Genomic DNA, 20,980 nt, shown 5'->3' with positions numbered 1-20,980 from the left:
GCATTTGACTGGGTGAATGAATGAAGGGGTGAACTTGTGACCTCTGCCAATCACGGGTCATTGTGGGATCTGGAAGAAGCAAGCGTTTCCTTTGATAAAAGAGGAGGAGAAAATAAAATAAATATATCCTCTGTGTACTACAGTACTGTGCATATCGTGACTCATCGTCTTAACTAATTTCATGACGGTTATTTTATGATAATTGTGTTTGTCTTTCACTCTAAACTAAGCTTCATGTTAAACTTTCTTTCTGTGTTGCCAGTGTGAAAATATCATTTGAGCAAAGATGAGTTAAAGCGGTTAAACGACATCACTGTGTGCTGTGTAGCTGGTGCAGCTTGTAGCCGCTTAGACAAACCATTTATAAGTTAGCAGAGGCAGCGCTGAAGCTACAGAGGAGAGGGAATTTGCTTTTGCGCTACCACTTGACGAACTATTATTAAACTTGACCCACAGCCGGTCAGCAGAGCAGAGCTATCGTATGACCAGCAGGAAGAAATGAATGGATTTGTTATACAGACAGATAAGGATTCAAAGTAGAACTGTACTGTACTGGCTCTGAGCTGGACTACACTGCCCCTCATGTATGCAAATCCCCACCAGCTGCATTTAACAGGGAAATAAGGTGTGTGTCAGTGTCAGGTTTGTGTTCATAGGTAAGGATATATCATTTATTTTACCTCGGTTTTAGCGTGTTCGGGTACACCGGGTCATTATGCTTCAAAACTGAACAATTCATATGGATTTTGTGCCCAAAAGGGAGGCAGGTCCCCACAACATGTCTGTGTAAACAGTTCATGATGTAGTATGTGCGCCTGCACACAGAGCATCTGTGCCTTTATAAGCCTTTCCTTTCACCTGCCATCACCTGCTCTGAAGGCAGGCTGGGTGACACAGGCTAATGCACACACACATGTGGAGTGAGGGGCAATGAATGGGCTATCAGCAGACAATGAGAGAGCTGTTTGTACAAGTAAGCAGCACAGACACACAGCGTGTACCCAGTCATAGCAAAATGAGCTCTTTACTGTATGTTTAGTGAGAAAAGAGGAATATTTACTCCTCCTCTTCCCACACAAACTGGAAAGTTTTCACTGAATTAACCGGAGAAACGGACTCAACTAACTGTCAACCTTAATTCATGATGTTCACTTTATTATGTTTGCCAGCTTCTGTGTAATAACCATTTTAGCCACTAGATGTCACCAATGATGAAGGAAAACTCAACCGCTTCTTTAATCATTGTTGTTATGATCAGGTGTTCAAACCTGCAAAAATGTAAATGTAAGAGATGCACATGGACAGGTGATGCCTGTAGGTTTAACGTGGTCCGCATGTGATGAACTGTTCAACAGTTTTCAGTCAGCAGTGGAGCTGTTAGACAAATAAAGACAGACAGACAATAAAGCCTGTTCTGTTAATAAGAGGTGAAAAAGGTATACAAAGTACGTTGAGCTTGTTTTATTTATAACATTAAATGTCAAAGGCCATTCATACGCATTTTTGGAGCTTCAAAGAATAAAAATAAAAATAGGAAAAATGGGGCAAAACATGCAAATATAATTACTACATCTGTAATACAGCTTTGATCAGTATTGTTAAAAAGCCAGATGACATTTAAAAGTAGAATAAACCTGAATAAGCTTCTTTTTTCAACAAAACGTACAACATAACCGTTTAGATCATGTTTGTTCTTCAGTGTACGTCAGAATGCTCATGTAGGTGGACTCATCAGCCTAAAGACAATTTCTTTATGTGTATGATGTGTATGATACACCTCTATGTGTGTTCTCATTTGTATAATTAAAACTGTGATTTGGTCTGATCCTAATCTGAAAAACAAAGCACTGCAGTTTTTACTACAGCACTTCACCCTCCAGTTCCTTCCAGAGCCGGAGGAAAAGAAAGAAAAACATGTCCTAGATGAAAGTGACACATGTCCTGGGCTCAGTGTGTGGCATTCCTTGGACCCTTTGCCACCTCGAGTTTAGGATCCAGTTTACCTACTGCAAAGAGTGAGGGGGAGGGGGAGGGGGAGGGGATCAGCTCCCAGAATGTGTCTATTGTCCCGCTACACCAATCAAACTGTTGTGTCAGTGCGTTGCCATTGTATAGTCCTGGGTCAGGTTGCCACTGACCGTGGCTGCCATATTGATGACTAAGTCAGTTTGGGGCTCTGAGGACAATGGTGCTCTGGAGCCTCCACAAAGCACGAGGCTAATGCTCCCCTTTCAGCCGGCCCGCTCAGCTGCTGAGTGTGCAAGGCTGCTGGGCAAATGGAGTGGCTCGGGTCCAGGGGGCCCAGCCCTATAAAAACACAGGCGAGGGTCTCTCCCCCGACATTGATTATACTGGATCTGTCCCACCTCAGTACCGTCTGTAAGTATCTCAGCACTGCCTCAGACTTAGCTGCAAGAAACAGTGACGGTGACAGCTTTGTGTACTAGGTGGAAGCGACAGGCAGCGAGATGCTCCTCACACTGTGGCTTTGGTAGTTAGTCTATTACAGACGCACTTTGTTAACATTAAAGAACTTTATCATGAGGACAGCTGTGTATTCCTATAATAAGCTGGCAAGCTGATGCCTTTCGGGTGTGCTTGTGTGTGCCTTTTAAAGACAATGCAGGCGTTTATCTGAGTGCAGTGTTGTGTGCTTTTCCACCACAACAAAATCAAACGAGCCAGACTAGAAAGAGATGAAACTTCATAAGCTTTCACTCTGATTCTGGCTGGAAGTGGTTCTATCTGCCACGCTGGAGTCTCACGGTGCAGTTTATGAGCTGGAAACGTGGTTGCTGATTGAATCTCCATCTGATTGAATCTGTGCTTTAAGGAAATGGAAAAGCAAAGAATGAATGGAATTTTTCACTTGTGACACCTTTGGAGAGTGAGCTAAAAATAGATGCAACAAATGTTTTATTTTTCGCCAAGCTTCCAGATAAAGATTGCAGTTTTAGGATAATTTAGAGATGTGCCTGGCTCGCTGACGACCTCTACCCCACTGATTGCTCATGCTACCCGGGGCTTTAGTTGTGATTGTGTGATGGTGTTATTCCTAATCTGTTTTATGCTGAGGGTCTTTATTAAACTCTGTACGTTGTTCAGAGAGTAACCCCCGAGGGAGAAGCAGCAGCCATGAACACTCAACAGATGGAGCAGATGGGCCAGTTTAAGATCACAGTCTGGGAGGAAGAGAACTTCCAGGGAAAGCGCTGTGAGTTCATGCTGGAGTGCCAGAACATCATGGAGAGGGGCTTCAACAAGATCCGCTCCATCAAGGTGGAGAATGGACCGTAAGTGAAAGACACATTAAAGCTGTTTATACCTGTAAGCGCATTATGGATCAGCACTTTTTCTTTTTATATTTCAGTAGCAACATCTTGTACATTCATGTTTGTTCTCTTGAAATTTGAATCTCACTGACCTGAAAAGGTCGGACTAAAGCAGACAGGAGTCAAGAAGTGGAGCAGACAGAATAACAAAAACTCTAAATTATAACCTGCGCTGTTATTAGTTTGCTGCTTGGCATGTACTGCTTGCATGTGTGTGTGCGTGTGCATGCATCCAAGTGTGTCCCTGTTGTGATATGAGTTGGCTGCGTGCAGCTGCTGGCTGTGACTCGTGATCAGATAAAAAGGCCGGGGTGGGCACAGCCCGGCAGCGGCGGTGGAGGCAGGAGCAGTATCTAATGTTTGCTTTGTGCTCTGCAGTCACAAAAGGAGCTGCATGCTGCTTTTGTGAGCGCTGGACTCTATTGTTTAAGAAGGACGACAGTGTCAATATCATTGTGTTGTGTATTTAGTCGTCCATTAAAAGTTTTTATTGTTTAGTGTTCTTTTTTTTTTTTATTTGGGGTTTATTCTGTCGTTTCCAGCACATTTAACCTCAGTGTTTCTGTCTCTTTTCTCAGCTGGGTGGGTTATGAGTACCCTGAGTTCCAGGGACAGCAGTTCATCCTGGAGAAGGGAGACTATCCTCGCTACGAGGCCTGGAGCGGAAATAGCAGCTACAGAACCGAGCACCTGCTTTCCTTCAGACCCATCAAGTGTGCTGTGAGTCCCTCCTCCTTTTCATTTATCTGTTTTCTCTTTTTATCAATCAGTCTTTGTAAGCGGTCTGTCTTCTCCACGCCTCCTGAGACATTAACCTCCCTCCTTCTTCTTGTGAATCCTGCAGATGTGTTTGCATATATTTATTTTAATGCATCACTTACAGGCTACTCATCCTGTGACGCTTCCTATCCTGTTAGCTTTAGAAATTTATTTTTTAAAGGTCTCTTTCCTTGTCTGTTGTTCCTTTAAAATAAATATGGAGCCATAGGTTCTATATGTTTTCTAATCAACCCTGAATAAAACCCTCATAGTTCTTAGCATTAACGTCCTCTTTATTTCTCTAATTACGTACCAACTATAATGTAATAAAACAGCTTCTAAATGAGTTGTTTGCTTCTCTGCAGAACCACAGTGACAGCAAGGTGACCATGTACGAGTGTGAAGACTTCCAGGGCCGTAAGTTTGAGCTGTGCGATGACTACCCATCCCTACAGGCCATGGGCTGGTGCAGCAAGGAGGTGCCCTCTATCAAAGTCAACTCAGGAGCGTAAGTTACACGTTTTTCTCTGTGTTCAACGTCTTTCCTTAAAATAAACAACACGTGCACGTGCTTTTACTTACATATTGTGCTCTTATTTTACTCAAGTTAGTTTTTATTTTAACACGCTGCTGCAAAATATAGCTTGACGAGCTGCACAGTCTCCTGACTTTGTGCAGTGTTATAAAATATATGAAGGCTCAACCTTGTAATTGCACTGAATTTACCAAAGTGCATTAAACTTTAAAGACTAGCAGAACCCAAAGATGCTTTACTGAATCCTTTGATGTGACCTCGACTCTAACCCTCCCTCCTTCTTTACAGCTGGGTTGCCTACCAGTTCCCTGGTTACCGTGGCTACCAGTACATCCTGGAGAGAGATAGACACCAAGGCGAGTACAGAAACTACAATGAGTACAGCACCCAGGCTCACACCAACCAGGTGCAGTCCATTCGTAGGATCCAGCACTAAGCCTCCACACTGCCGGCCTGACCCCACCTGAAAAAGAAACCCCTCCCCATAATCGCTCTCTCAACTTGAACCCTGGACAGATCGCTGTCACAGAACAGTAGATGGACAAACTCTTTCTATCACTCTGTGGCTCTGCATGTATGGATATCTAAGTACCTACTTCTACTATCATGCTGAAGCATGTTCTTGAAATTCTTGAAATAGGAAATAAAGGCTTTTCTTCAAAACTAGACACTGTTTGTCGGTATTCTTTTTCTTTTTTCTTTTTTTTTACATGAAAGTTTATCAACCCAAATAGAATAAATGGAAATGAAGAGCTCAGAGAAAGTGGCTGTAATACTCGACTTCTACTAAGCTATTAATCTGTACCTGCAGTTAGACTGCAGGTGTCCAAGCATTGCAAAACCTTTGTAGCTCTATGAAGACGTTGTTCTCAGAGGCAGGTTTTGCTTTGTGTTTATTTGAAGTGCATATTTGGCCTTTCAGTGAACATCCCTGGAAAGATTTGATTCTGTTAGGCTTCAGGATGTATAATGTTGTTCTTGTCATACTGTATTCTTATTTCCAATAAACAAGAGCACAAGATCACTTTGGTTTCTATTATTTGTTTTTCAACTGTTTGAGGCACAGTTTGACCAATAAGGCAACGCTCCGTGAAAGCAACATGTGGCAGTTGGCCACTCACACCTTTAGACAGCTGACACTCCTTAACAGACATATGTAAATAAGAAAAAAACATGGGCATGAGTGGCTTTTTATTTCATTTCAACTGACTTCCTCTGCTATGATGGTGTTAAAGTGCTAACAAACTTAATAAAAAATCCAGCAGGAGTTCCCCGAGAGACAAAACATCATAAATGTTATGTTTTAGTTTCAGATAAAAGTTTAGATACATTTTAGGTTTCACAACTTAATCGATCAGTTTGATCCAAATGAAAACTGCAGCCTCTGCAGTATAAAATCAAGAGATATCCGAAAGCAGCCCTTAATAGTGTGAACAGCATACACAGCATTACACTCAACCTTGCATACCGTGAGTACTTCATTTGAAAGTCTAGTAGCTTAGCATTTGTTTGCTCACTCTGATGTGTCACTGTGATGTTGATCTTACAGTCGCACTCCGGGTTCCTGGAGTGTGTTTACCTCCACCTACACTCCTCCTGTTGGTCCAGGACATAGGATTCCGTGTTACACCCCCAAAAAAAGCTTTCACAGTCCCACACCCAAAAAACAGGATCTTTATATAAATGTGTAACCACGCGGCACACACCTTTCTCAAATATACATTCCTCTGCAGACTGATTAAAGCCGCTGCAGCGCTGATTACAGAGGAGTGACACTTGAGTAGACAAGAAAGTTACAGCTGCACAGCTCAGAGCACCAAGGTAAGCTCGAGACTTTACAGAGAAAACTTCATTGTTACAGCTTTTCGTAATGTTTGCAGGGTTGATTAGTCTGTGGTTTAGAATTACAGCTTAAAATATGAAGTTACTTCATTCGATTTGAATATTTAAAGTTGTCAAGTAACAAATTGAGTCCGGTGGTTATTGTGGGGTTTGCTAACAGTGACACTTTTGACTCTTTAGGTTTACAAGTGAGAAATGACACCACCTGGCTACCGGCTGATGCTAACTTTGCTTTTTATATTATAGATTATGTGCTCTAGCTCAGATAAATGACTTTTTTTTACTCTTTTTTATTTTTACTTTTAAGTTTGAATGTTCCTCCAGTGGATTTCTGTCCTCAGACTGAGCACAGGTGGACGTTTATGCATCCATTTCTCTTCCTTTCACTTCTCCAGTGGATTCAGTCTGGCTTTCGAGGCTTGTTTTAAGTTGCCTGTGAATTTTATCTGTTACACAGGCAGCTAAAGCAAGCCTTGAACACCAAAGACACACCTACCAGGACATCTCCAAACTGAAGGGGGACAAAATATGCTGTGAAATATATGATTATGAGCTCTGAACCAGCCAGTTACAAAGCTTTTCCTGTGTGTGTGTGTGTGTGTGTGGTGCTGATATTTTATTCCAAGCTGTCTGCTTTGACTGTGATAACTCACCATATAAAAATAAACAGCTGTACACTTGATGCTCTGGTGCTTTTTAAAAAATAAAAAATAAACACGTGTGCATTTGTGCGTGTCTGACCTCAGTCATGTGACTCATTATAAAGATGATTAATGATAAGCAGATATTCACTTTCAGTTCAGTCAGCACAGAGGACTGATTATATGTTATGAACTAAGATGTCAGCTTTACAAAGGCCAGATGTATTTTCAGCAAATTAAAGGAACTAGTTTATGCATCCATGTCCAGTTCAGGGTCATGGTGGGCGGGGCTTTGAACATATCGCAGGTTGCCAGTTTATGGGCGGTATGGCAAACTTAGAATCACCAGTTATTCTAACAGGCATGTGAGAGGAAGTCAAAGAGTGGATTTGTTGCTGTGAGGCAGCAGCGCGAAGCCTTTTTTAAAGCAATGTATCTGTTAAAATCTTTGTTCGAGGTGGCAAAGAGGATGGCTCAAATGTGCCAAGTGACAGAAGTGAAAGTGCTTTTGTGTTTATGACCATGTTATTAACAGACAGCAGGTATATGCTGCACTGTCAGGTTATGATGCATTGGTGCTGTTGTTGCGGACGGAAAAAGACGAAGAAAACGTGTCAGAGTCTTTGCATTTGGTGTTTTTAATAAAATGGATTTTGTTGGATGATATAATGTACTGGAACCAAACCAGGGACACTGAACATTTCTAAAGACATTAAGTCACCAGAACCTAAATAAATATTAAAATATTAAATATTTTGGTACATTGTTACTGCGTCTTTGACACACTATTTAAAGAATGTTGAATTTTCAAACTATAAGCTCCCCAGCGGAGGATTTTCTTAATAAAGGTAATGTGTGTTATTAGTTGCATAAAGCTCTATCATCAGCCCGCGTTGCCCGTATGATGCCTTATTTACGCCTGAAGAAATGCGCAGACTCTAGCACATGGCCATAAAGCCCATGGGCTTTTCACTCCACTGCTTCTAAAAACACAGACGTATAAAATTATGAGTGGACACGATAACGTCAACGAGCATCACGAGGCATGGTTTTAAAGTTACGACCTCATTACCCCCAGATTGAGGCCATATAACCTTAAACCCACACAGAGCAGGTTAGGAGGGATGAAATGTTCTTGTTTTCTCGTGGCCACTGAAGCGTATTTTTTCAAGGTAAATATTCTTTTTCCAACATGAAATAGGTCTTTGTTGTTTGCCGAGAGGTAAAGAGGCGGAAAAGTGAGGAGGATCTGAACTGGTTTCCATGTCAAACACTTCAATTCACCATAGAAACTCAGATCTTAACGCGGAAACTTTATTAAACTGTGATGGTGGATTGATAAGGGCCGAATTTCTATTGGCCTCTTTTTATTGTGGGCGCCAGGCGGGCTGACAGAGGTAAATTGCTCTTTTAATTAAAGCAATGCACCAGGGGAAATTGCTGTCTGAATATTGTCTCAGAGATGGGGGCCAGTGACAGTTGCCTGGAAACTTCAATCTGTCTACCCGCATTTATTCCAGATCACAGTTATGAGATAAAGTTTAATAAAAATCTTTTCCTCCGCCACCAACGAAATGAAATCCAACCCTTTCTGAACAAGTGAACACAATGAGACAGGACTGCGGAGGAAACCTCATGTTCAACATGTATCTCTCAGGTTCGTCATTTGGTCCCATTAAGAATGAGAGAAACAGCCCGTTTTATATATCTATCGAGATTTTTTACATTTTTCTCCGGGTGTCGGTGTCCTGCCGGCGATGATGCTCCGTTTCCAGGCCAGAGCATTGTTCAGCCTTTTCAATCTGAAAGCCCGTCTGCTCTTTTGTCGGAAATCGGAAATCCTTTTTCCTGGACGCGTTTCCTGGCTTCTAGCAGAGACTGCAAAGGCGACATGCTCCAGGCATTAGACTGCAAATGGACCAGGATACAATTGGAATTTTGAAGCTCAATGTTTGAATTTTTAAACCTTATTTTGTTTTATTTGTATTTTTTTCCTTGCGCTCCAGTTTGCAACATTTTAGAAAAATCGGAGCATTTTTGAGCAGCTCTAATCTCAGTCCTCCGGTTCTTTCAATGCATTTTTCTACTTTCTTGAGATATTGCGCTTCTTGCTAGATTGTGCCTATAAAATCTGACCATGAAGAGATTTTTGTTCTTCTAAATAAATATTAAATCATAATATTTTGAAATACAAGTGATAAAAATCATCTGCATAAGAAATCCTCTTGTCGTAGTTTCTGGATGAAGATGCTGAAAATGTGTCTGTTTTCATTTCAGATCCAACAGAAAGTCTGTTGAAAGAAAGCAAAGGAACCTCCTGGGCTCCGATAAATACAGGAGTTCAAAAAGGTAAGAGGACAAACTCAGAACCTCGTCCGCAGAGACGCTAAATACCGTCACTGCGGAGTGTCCAGCTCCTAATTAGCAGTTTACTTATTTTTAATGGAGAGCGTCTTCAAACGCAAAGATATATGAAAACATAAAAAATGATATCATAATAATAAAAATGATGTTAGAAAATAGTCCCACAGAAACCTCTCAAATTATATCGCAAACGGGTCGATACATAAAAATAGTTTCTGAAATAAAAAAATATTGATCACAATATCATAATAAATGTTAATAAAACAAAATATATGACAATAATAGCAGGATTTTAATGCGTTTACTCTGCGTTTCATGTATTTCCTATAGTCGCGTCTTTAGGTTTAATAGATCATTCAGCCGGTTCTGAAACGTATTCAGTTCTTTTTCTCATGTTTTTTTTTTTTTTTGCACCATCACATTATTTTTCTTTTCTCCTCTAAAACAGATAATTATCAAAGCATCTCCGGGATCATTTCGAAAGAAAATAAAAATCGTGTTTATTTTATGATTAAAAAAACACAACGGCCAAAATGAATTTGTCACGTCTTGTGTTGGACGCTAATATTCACTCTTACTGCTCTCAGGACTTCCTGCAAAGATGTTTTAATTTATTTTAAATTTCTGATGATTATGAGCAGCGTGTTTTTTAAATATATGTTATAGAAAATATGGAGAAGCTAAATATAACCGGACCCATTTAAGCTGCTTTAGAGGAGTAAATAGAGATTTGTAAAATGATGTCATGATGGAGTTATTATCTTTAATTATATGTAATAAAATAACTGCGTATCTTTTGCGTGTCTTACATTATTTAATACCTGAATTTTCAAATATGATGAAATTCACAATATTATCTTTCATGAACTGATAATGCTGAATTATGTAAACCGTTATTTTGAGACCAGTTATCTATCTATCTATCTATCTAGATATATCATTTTTTTACTTTCTAGACAAAATTTTGTATTTTTTGGTTTGTTGTTGTTTTCGGGATTTATTTCAGATTATTTCCGGACCAGTTGTGATTTTCTTTTCTTCCTACACTCAGGGAGTGGGCAGATTCAGCTCTGGCAGTTCCTGCTGGAGCTCCTCTCTGACAGCACCAACATGTCATGCATCGCGTGGGAGGGCACCAACGGAGAGTTCAAGCTCATCGACCCTGATGAGGTGGCCCGGCGCTGGGGGGAGCGCAAAAGCAAACCCAACATGAACTACGACAAGCTGAGCCGGGCGCTGCGCTACTACTACGACAAAAACATCATGACCAAAGTCCACGGCAAAAGATACGCCTACAAGTTTGATTTCCACGGCTTGGCGCAGGTGTGCCAGCCGTCCACCACCGAGCAGGCCATCTACAAATTTCAGGGCAACTTCTCCCCGATCCCCTTCTCCGGGATTTCCAAACTGAACCTCGTGGCTCCTGGCGTGGGGCCTTCGGGGTTCTCCTACTGGGCTGGCTCCACACCAGCGGCTCTGTACCACAGCCACAACCTCCAGCCTCCGGGGCCGTTTGGCACCGTGTCCCCGTCCCACATCGGCTGCGTCAACAACATCAGCAGTCTGAGCACCATCAACAACCACTACAACTGACTCTCGATGCGTATTTTAGACACACCGGGAAACCGACACACTGCAGTGAGGGAGGACAGACAAACAGCACAAACACGCTGACTTTGGTGTTTGGCGGGGAAAATATGATTTAGGCTCAAAGTGGTTCAAAATTAGATGTTTTTAAAATGTCAAGTCAGGCTTTTTAAGCGGCGCAAAGTTGTGTTTAAACTCAAGATTATGACTAATGACACCGGACGTCTTCTTGCATGCAAGTAAGGCACGAAAACGTAGAAATTAAATATTTAATTTAATTTAATTTAATCCTTGTGGAGAAGCGATTACGATCAGATTACGCACAGTGCTTTGAACCTGAGCGCTTAATTTGATCCATAAATATTCCAAATATGAAATGTCCTTATTTAGGCCACTATCAGTGAGACGTAATCGGAAACCAAATAAAGGTTTACACGATGCTTGTTTTTGAAACAACAAACAAATAGTGTACATATATTTAAAAACGTTGAATAAATAATAAATTATCTTTCAGATCCATTTCCTATCAGACCTCGGCTCCCTCGCTCTCCCAGCCCTTTCCCTGAGTTCAGTGTTTGTTTTCACATCTTCAGGTGGATTTGCACCGACGTGAGCGCGAGCTGCCAAACTGCCATCGGACTAGTGGCGCCATCTTGTGGTTATGGATGAAAACAGGCTTGTTGGACTGGAATGAGACTCGCTTGAATCATGCTGTCACGTCGATCACCGTTTGGTTATAAATCAGATCAGACGTAATGAAACTCTTTGTAGGAAAAACAAACCTCACGCAATAAAAAATGAAAGCAGCGCACAGACACGGGGAACAGGAACTTTGTGTGAAATAGGCTGAGTAGAAACCGAAACTGTGAATTCCCAAACTGCTCTGTAAATACTGTAGAGTAGAGACCGGCTCAGACTATAGAAGCTCTTCAGTGATTTTAAAGTGAATTCATTCACACTGTGACTAAAACAACTGTACCAATAAAAATACATAAATAAACTCTTCTGAATAAAAATGTTGTCAGTATTGTGGGATTCATTTATTTGAAAGCGTGATCTTTATGTTGACCCAAACGTGGGTGAGCCTGTAAATGTCCTCCATGCGCCAAACCGTCAGTGCTGTTTCTCAAAATGCAAACTTTTATTTGGATTTGTGGACTGACCGGCTGCAGCAGTCTCGGTAATCAGAGAAAAGTTTGCAGTATTTGTCTTGATGCATGCTCAATCATCCAGCTAAATCCCAAAGGTTGATTCTGTTCACCTGGACGCAGCGTGACTTCCTCAGTCTCAGCTGACTGCAGGTTTCTTATAAACAGTACATTTGCACAATGACTGAAACCAGCACCACTGAATGAACAACGGGCTGTGAGGTCAGTTTCATGATCATTAATATGCAGATTGTCATGACCATTGATCATCAACCACTGGTCTAAGACCATTGATCAATGCCACTCTAGCACAACAAAGAGAGCTACCTCGTCAGCCAGGACTCTGCAGTCTATTTACACCAGGGGTAGGCACCTCCAGGCCTCGAGTGCCGGTGTCCTGCAGGTTTTAGATGTGTCCATGATCCATCACAGCTGATCTAAAGGGCTAAATGACTCCTCAGCATTTCTTGAAGTTCCCAGGGTGGGATCTAAAACCTGCAGGACACCGGCACTTGAGGCCTGGAGTTGCCTACCCCTGATTTACACCAACAGGCCAGTGGACACTCTTTCAATGATGAGGATGTACACATCGTGCGGAGCACCGAGTCAAAGAGGCCATTTACGTGAAAAGGGAACGACCATCTCTGAATCGAGGAGGGGGCCTAAGGGTCCATCTGTCACCATCTTACAATGCTGTGATTGCAGCCATTCCCCAACTCTCTGTGAATGGGACTCATGGCCATGGATCAGTGGGCTTTGATCAATGTGCATGTTAATGATCAAGGAACTGACCTCCCAGCTCATTGTTCATTCAGTGGTGCTGGTTTCAGTCATTGTGCAAATGTGCTGTTTATAAGGTTTGAAACCTGCAGTCAGCTGAGACTGAAGACGTCACCTGGATCAGTGACGAAACGTTTCTCTCACTGACAACGTCCAGATGAACAGAATCAACTTTTTTTCGGAGTCTCGCACATTACATCAGCATGAGCTCTGGCATCAGCCACACTTTATATTACTGGTTTGTCAGCATGATGGTGTCTATGATGCTGTAACTGACAAAAACAACATATTTCAGCTCATAATGTGCTCCTGGTCCTGCAGTGACTCATCCTGTTGGTCCAAACAGACCCACAAACAACCAGCCATCTTTATCACTGTGAATTACAAACAACAAACAGACAAGCTTTATTTGTCACATTTATTATTACAGGTGAAATGCATGTGTGGCTTCTTTAAAAAGAAGAAAATATTTATTGTTCTTTCAGCTGTGGAAGTATAAAAATATACAGTAATGTGAAATTGAAGCGTTCCTAAACATACGACTGAAAAGTCCATCAAATGTGCTTATGCTGTTTCAAGTGTCAGCTGCTGCTCATCGTGAAAGTGACTCCAAATAAGAAACGTAAAATAAGGGCAGTAAATCTTTTCATCCATGTGGGGGCAGCACAACTCTTCCAACGTCAGGATCCAGCTTATGTAACCAGGTGATAACAGAGCTGCTCTAATATAGAACATGGAGCATTTGCAAATAGCAGATTAACCCCAAACCTCATTTTATGAAAGTGCGAGACTGCAGAGGTTTGCCTGGGTGAGCACGACCAGTGGAACAATGGGACGTTCACACGTTTTACTGGTTATATATAAATAATTAAAACAACATTCTTAGCAGATAATGTCCTTTATCAGTCAGACTGATCAGTGATTCAGAAGGAAGGGATGTGTGTGTGTGAGGGAGGGAGGGAGGGAGAGGAAATAGAGAATGGTCCGCTCATTCACAGCACTGTTTGTGTGTGTGTGTGTCCTGCATATCAATTGGAAAGACATGGAGTCGCTATTGACAACTGAATTTCTCTCATGCCTTGGTCCCTTACCAACAAAAGAGTCATGGCACACACACACACACACACACACACACACACACACACACACACACACACACACACACACACACACACACACACAAAAAGAGAAGAAGGGGGTGAAAAGGTATGGATGCCTCTTGTGTTGTTTACCCCAAACTGTGCTTCTTGTAATACCAACCATGGAAACTCCACGGGGATCGAGTCACTTCCACAGCACCGCGATCGTCACTGTCTTCTCCGCCAGCAACTCTGCCACTAATCTGCTGTGCCTATTGTTGCTGATCCTCATCCTCGCGCTTCTTGCATAACAAACTAGGTGGGTGTTTTCCTGCAAGCCACAGGATTAACAGTGTGAATGCAGACGACCGAGGAGCGAAAAGAAAACACACGAAGGAGGAGGAAGAGGAGGAAGCGAGAGAAAGAAGAGCTAACTGTGTTACTTGGTGGCACCCAGGTCATTAGTGAAGCTTCCTTAAAGGTCTTGTTTGTCACTTGAATACTCGAATTCAACAATTAATCGCGTCATATCTGGATGTGCTGGCAGTCATTTAGAGAGGAGAGCTTATGCAAGCTGTCCACCTCAAACGCTCCATCGATTCTGGGCAATATTAGTAAAGGTTTCATTTACATGAACTTGAACATAGGCTTCAGCTTCTGCTGTGTAAAAATGGATTTGTAGACGCTGAAAGCTCCAGAAATGATAACATGAGCTTATTTGAGCTGCAGACCAGCAGTTTAAGTGGTTGATGCATTCACTTGTCTTATCAGACCAACAGTAAACATGTAGTTTAACTGCAGCAAAACAAAAAACTATTTCCTAAATATTTGCCTAAATCCGTCACATACTCGGTGAACAAAAGCAGGTCCCTCCATCACAGCTGTGCATTATTAGGACAGAGTAAGGCAGTCACTGGGACTGGGTTGCTGTGTGTGAAGTGTGAAGTGCAGTCAGTGAGTCATTCCTCCAGCAAGAGAAAGTGGTAAGAAGCCTCTTCTAATTTAGAACAGCACACCTACGTGGTGCTGAAATAGACTTGAGAATCACAGGGTGAGAGAAAGAGACTGGAGGATAGGAGAGGCTGAGAGAGGTGAGGGAAGGAGAAACAAGAGAGGTAAAAATCAGAAGGGAAGAACATTTAGACCAATGTGCTGCTGATTTATGTCCTTTTATCAGAGACACCTATATTTTTAGACGCTGACCTTGATTCTCTGAGTTAAAAAATAAAAACAAAAACACCCAGTACTTATTTGCCCCCATCTGGAGAAGAATGTCCAGAACACGAGTGCATGAACCCACTGAAGACACGTTTTTAGCTTTAACAGTGGACTAATTATTAGCTTTTATTTGAGGTCTGGTGTGTTGAATCCACCTGAAACCAGTGTAAACATGTAGTGGAAGGTGAGGCTCCCGTGCACTCTCTGCTCTCCCACACCTGTTCGATATCGGACTGCATTTCGAACAGTTTGATGTGGAAAATTAAATAAAACATATCAATGGTCAACGTTACACTGAATACAAAAGCTTCAGTATTTTGCTTGAAATGTTAATTTGTCAGTTTAGATAATGGTCTGGGATCAGAGCGACCTCTGCGCTTCAAAACCCTGTTTGGGATTTTGGCTGTTACATAAAACTAAATGGATGAATAATCATGCAAATTGATGCGGTGTGAAATGATTCACCGGCAGAGAAGACAAAATAACAATAAACCCTGTGTAGGTGTGTGATGAATGAAGGAATTAACATTACGTATTGTATAACTGGGTTAAATGTAAGAAAGCATCATCCAAATGCAACAGCATCGCCTTACGTAACGCGGGTGTAAGGTGAAGGAAATAAAGTAAAACGAGCTGATCAGTGAAGCGATTGAAGATTTCTGGGATCCTCACCTTGCTATTTAACAGTGGTGACACAGTACCTCTCGCAGCAGCCCGTCGCTGCAGTAATCTAGTTAAAGAGATTAGCAGAGTGGTTATGTAGCAAGTCGACAGCAAAATAGACATAATCCCTGTAAGGTGTTGTCCTGGCTGGTCCCAGTTTGGTCCTTTTTCCTCCCATACGAATGAAGATGGCAAATGTTAGGTCAGAGGGAATCCCATTACATGGGAGAAAGAAATAAAGTACTCAAAATAGGAACTAAGGTTAACTAAGCCGCCTTTCTACTGGAAACATCCAGACTGATAAAATGCCTCCAAGCATGCAAATAAAGCATCTTTAAAATCTTAGTCACATAAAATAAAAACTATTATAATCACAAAGGTTAGAGTAGTAAATAAAATGACATATTGTAACAGTATGAACTGTTTTACACAAGGCTAGCTACAGATGGGTGACAAATTAAAGGGTCTTTGCAAATCAATGCAAAAGTTGTTCCAAGTAAATCATCTGTATCCAGTAGTGTAAAATGTTTATCTTGACTTGTATTTATTTGATTAGATTGGTGCAGATAATCGCTCTGAACCCAGAATTTAGTAATTTTGACATTTCTCGAGTCTTGTCCATAGTTCAGCTTTCAGGACCATAGTGACATTCCACCCATGCATATGGCTCGTGGGGGTCCCTGACAGGTAAATATGAAATTAAAGTGAACGGTTTGTTAGGGCCTTCACAGTCTTCAGATCCTTAATTCCGTTAAACCAAAAAGCTAAATCAGAAAATACAAAGTCTGTTTATGTAAAACTGAACAGAGAACAAGGAAGCATACAGGGAACAGTAACAATTCATGCAAAACAACGGAAACCAAAATATACACAAGGCCAGAGAAACACAGTGGGCTAATTCCACAATACGACACAGGTGGGAACAAGAAACATGCAAAAGCAATCAAATAGGCTACAGCTGGACAGGTCGTCAGTCTCTCGCAGGGCCAAGAGAGACAGGCACATACAACACCGAAAGAAGGAAAAGATCAGCAAATATAACTCATACACACATGAAAAACTAACCTTCAATGTAAAGCAGGAAATGAATGAGAGACAAATAACTAACATGAAACAAGATAACGGAGAAAGACAGGAAGCAAGAAAAGCGGAAACACAACAAAACCGAACTAACAATTTCAATGTATTTATTTACACAGCACCAAATCACAGCAACAGTCACCTCTAACAAAGCCCCAACAATCACACGACCCCTTACGAACAAGGAATTGGTGAAAGTGGGAAAGAAAAACTCCCTTTTAACAGGACGAAAGAACCAGGCTCAGGGAGGGGCGGGGCCATCTGCTGCGACTGTTTGGGGTGAAAGGACCAAACACAAGAAAAACGATGACTCAAAACACTAAATGAGGGGGAAACGTTTGGAAGAGTTTCATCTGTCAAAGCTGCAGCTCTACAGACTGCACTCGAGTAACAGTTCCTTATTAATATACTTTCTGCTTTCCACTGTCTCAAGCACTGATTTGCTCAATAATACGTCACGTGTCATAGTCGTAGATTTCTGGAAATGTTTTATAAAAAAGAAACATGAAAACTTTTAAATAAATGATGGAATAGGAAGTTTGAAATGTACCTTTGAAGTGTGGTAGACTATAAATCCACAGCAGCAGAAAATGAAAATTGTTCACTTGCAGTACTGAAATTACAACAAGAGATGCACAACTTCACAAACCCAGTGTAAAAACAACAACAACATGTAACTGCAAGTTTCTATAAGTTAAAAACTCACAAACTCATGTTTCATATGCAATAAAACAGATAAAACACGTCAGTGTTTGAATTGGACAAATGTACAATTTAATGAAAAGTATGAGCTTATTTTGAATTTAGTGGAAACAACACGTCGTTGACTCCACGTTTCCCACTGTGGAGCGTCCCGTCTGCTTTCAGCAACAGTCTGTAAAGATCTGGGAACTGAGGAGAGCAGCTGCTGGACTTCTGTTGCCCCGTTCTTGTTTCCTGTCCTGTCACGATGGGACAAATGTTTTCAGTCGGTGAAAGGTCTGGACAGCAGGCAGTTCTCAGCTGGACTTTTCTACTAGTGTACAGTAGATGAGTTGTGCTGTTGTAATCGCTGAACTCTGGAGTTTAACATCCTGAAATATGAAGGCCTTCCCTGAATGTCATCTGGATGAGAACATAAGTTGTTCTGAAACCTGTATGTTCCTTTTAACACAGATGGGGTCTTTCCAGTTGTGCAGACTAGACAGTTTCACGGGCACTAATGCACCACCATAGCATCAGACATGCAGGCTTTTTGTCGTGGTTGTGGGTTGTTCGACATGGTTTTTGTGGGGGTTCTGGTTTATTTATTTATTCATGTTTATTAATTCCTCCCTCTGTGTTCTGTCCTGTTGTGTCAGGTCTCCCATATTAAGTTCATTCATGTGTCTGCTTCCCCCGTTTAGTTATCACTGCTTGTGCTTTGCTTTTCACTTTGCTTCCCTGGTTGTTGTCGTCCTTGATTTGGTTCAGCTGTGTCTCATTGTGTTCAGGTGTTTGCACTTCCCTGATTGCCCTTCTGTGTGTATATATATATATATATATATATATATAGCGCACTCTTCGCCTCATGCTTTGTCTGAGAGTCTGTTCACATTTGCTCAGTAGTTTAAAGGTTTCAGTTTCCGTTTGGTCTTTGTGGTTTACCTGCCAACAGATTTAAGAAATGGCTCGTTTTTCATTAATTCCTGCCTGTGTTTGGGTCCAGATTCCAACTCATGACACTTTGAAATTGGGTGCTAATAACAGGCTGGATGGTCTCTCTCCTCTTCAGTCCAGAGAATGTTTGTTTTCTAAAAATAAGATTTTGATTTGTCTGATCGCAGAACCGTTTTCCATTTTAATTGCGCGTCGGCTCAGAACGTTGTTTTGGTCATGTTCACTTATGGCTTCCTCTTTGCATGAAAGAGCTTTTAACACGCATGTGTGGATAAGCTCCACTCAGTTCTTTCTGAGGTGTTAATGAGCCCATGCAGTGATTTCTATGACAGGGCCATACCTGTTTTAAATAGAGTTGAGGTTTGAAACTCTGAGATGCTCCTTCTCTTGTTTTGTTTCTTACTGATTACTGCTCCAGCCTTCTGTTGCCTCCATCCCAACTTTTTTGAACATGTTGCTGAATTAAATTCAGAATGAGCAAATGTTTTTCTTAAAATGTTACGAATAAAATATAGATTTGTGAGACTCGCAAACCACTGAATTCTGTTTTCGTTTACATTTCACAGCGTCGCAATTTTTTTTGGACAGGATCGGTGTGGAGGAGTTAGAGACGTGCCTGCACCGACAGACATGCACGAGCACCGTGTGCACGTCCTCTGCTGATCACTGCAGTGTGTATGTGTTGTGCAGTGGTTCAGCCCACGCTCAGCCCAACACAGCTCACTTTGCCCAGCTCTCATTCACTTACCTACCCGTTACTATAGAGACGCAGTGGAGAAGAATGCAGAAAGCGGGCTGGCAGACAGATATGCACGAGACCTGGTTTGAATCATAATAACAAAGAGAAGGCTCTCGCATAGCATTGTGAGACTGTTACATAACGACTGCAAGGATTCTGCAACCAAGTCAACCTGTCAAGAGTTAGGGGGAAAAAAAAGTCTATAACCGGAAAGCTATTTCAACCACGATGACGTGCTGTTTTCCATTTTATTACTTTTTGACCTCATAGATCAGCTCACAGGATCAATACAAGAAATCATACAGCAGTGATGCTTCTGTGTTTTCCACTAGGGGAAAAGAATCAATCAACGAGCTGCATTAAACACAAACTTTCCTGGTATAGATGTTATTTAAACTCATGAGTCAAAACAGACTTTCATTAAGCAGAGCTAACTTAATACAGCTGAGGCTAAAATGCTTGCTTTAAATAGCTTGAATAGATAAAGATTAGATGTTATTCTTTATTGGAACAAACTGAAACCTTGTCTCTAATCTGTTTGTTTGGCCCCATTATGATTTCTTTTCTGCCTCTGCAAGCCATTTCCAGCTGCTTCTCTTTCTGCCATAATGTCTATTTTGTCCTGTTATCCTGCCTGCCGTTCTCATTTCTACTTCTGTGTGCAGACTGTATGTCCCAGTAAGACAACCGAGTGAGAGCGAGTCACAGACAGTTCTGAGACTGCAGCAGATTCTAACCAATCACATTAAGGAGCCCTCCAGCCCACGTGGCTTATTCATAAATCCAGGAGGAAATCCTTATCAATGCAGCTCCATTCCATCATACAGTAAATCTTCAATGTACCTCTGATCTGAGCTGAAATAAGCTTCTGAAACTTAATCATCTCAAATCGCTTCATCAAATCAAGTGTGGCATGTCTGTTTGTAGACATGTTGCATTTATTTCTTTGCAGATTTTCAAAACTCATCAAATATACATTCATGCCAGAATCATTAAATATCTACTGCTAAAATGCCGCATTATAAATTTTGCTTTCTTACAGTTTAGTCGTCTCTGTTCTCATTTCGGCATCTGCCCCTGATTAGAGAACCCAGGAAACCCAGATACGAAGCCAAAAATATCCCTTATATGTGTCAGCATGCTTTGCAGTCCTCAGTGTATAGAGCAGCAGTTAACTACACCATATTGTGAGATGTACTGTTCCTACCGAGCTGCACCCACAGCCACATAAACCTGAATCATTATCTGTAAAAACGATCCCAGCAAACCTTCCCATACACCTCTATCTGAATTCTAGTTTCATGGCAACCAATGATAACATCCTGACACATCCCAGTAAGCATATTCGTCATGGACTTTTTCCTATTGCATAACCATGTCTCAAGGGTTCCCTGCAAATCAAGGATTAGTGGGGGGTCTGCATGGATAAGAGGCTGCCCAATTACTCCTGCAAGAAACTGCAAGGTTTGTACAAACAGACTCAGCAAGCATGTGTGGATATATACTGGTATGCACATGCACACGCACACATCATTGAAAAATGATATAAATAAAAACACTGCAAGAAAGACGAGA

The 20,980-nt window shown here is 41.4% G+C and overlaps 2 protein-coding genes across 2 annotated transcripts; both read left to right on the top strand.

Annotated features, from left to right (window-relative positions):
* Positions 1-2,312: 2,312 nt before the first annotated feature.
* Positions 2,313-5,101, top strand: LOC309691299 (beta-crystallin A2-like). Its single transcript, XM_082508930.1, has 5 exons — positions 2,313-2,379; positions 3,106-3,293; positions 3,911-4,052; positions 4,457-4,599; positions 4,915-5,101. Exons 2-5 carry the CDS (start codon positions 3,136-3,138, stop codon positions 5,060-5,062), a joined length of 591 nt encoding a protein of 196 aa, XP_082365056.1. The 5' UTR covers positions 2,313-2,379; positions 3,106-3,135; the 3' UTR covers positions 5,063-5,101.
* A 3,515-nt stretch (positions 5,102-8,616) lies between these two features.
* fev (FEV transcription factor, ETS family member) lies at positions 8,617-12,028 on the top strand. Its single transcript, XM_082507142.1, has 3 exons — positions 8,617-8,766; positions 9,387-9,458; positions 10,525-12,028. The coding sequence occupies exons 1-3, from the start codon at positions 8,718-8,720 to the stop codon at positions 11,064-11,066; spliced, it is 663 nt and encodes a 220-aa protein (XP_082363268.1). The 5' UTR covers positions 8,617-8,717; the 3' UTR covers positions 11,067-12,028.
* Positions 12,029-20,980: the final 8,952 nt, after the last annotated feature.

The sequence above is a fragment of the Aulonocara stuartgranti genome (genome assembly GCF_965226115.1).
Source record: "Aulonocara stuartgranti genome assembly, chromosome: 16".
In the NCBI taxonomy this organism is placed as follows: Eukaryota; Metazoa; Chordata; class Actinopteri; order Cichliformes; family Cichlidae; genus Aulonocara; species Aulonocara stuartgranti.
Note: the sequence above shows the minus strand (reverse complement) of the source record. Positions and strands in the feature narration are given on the sequence as shown.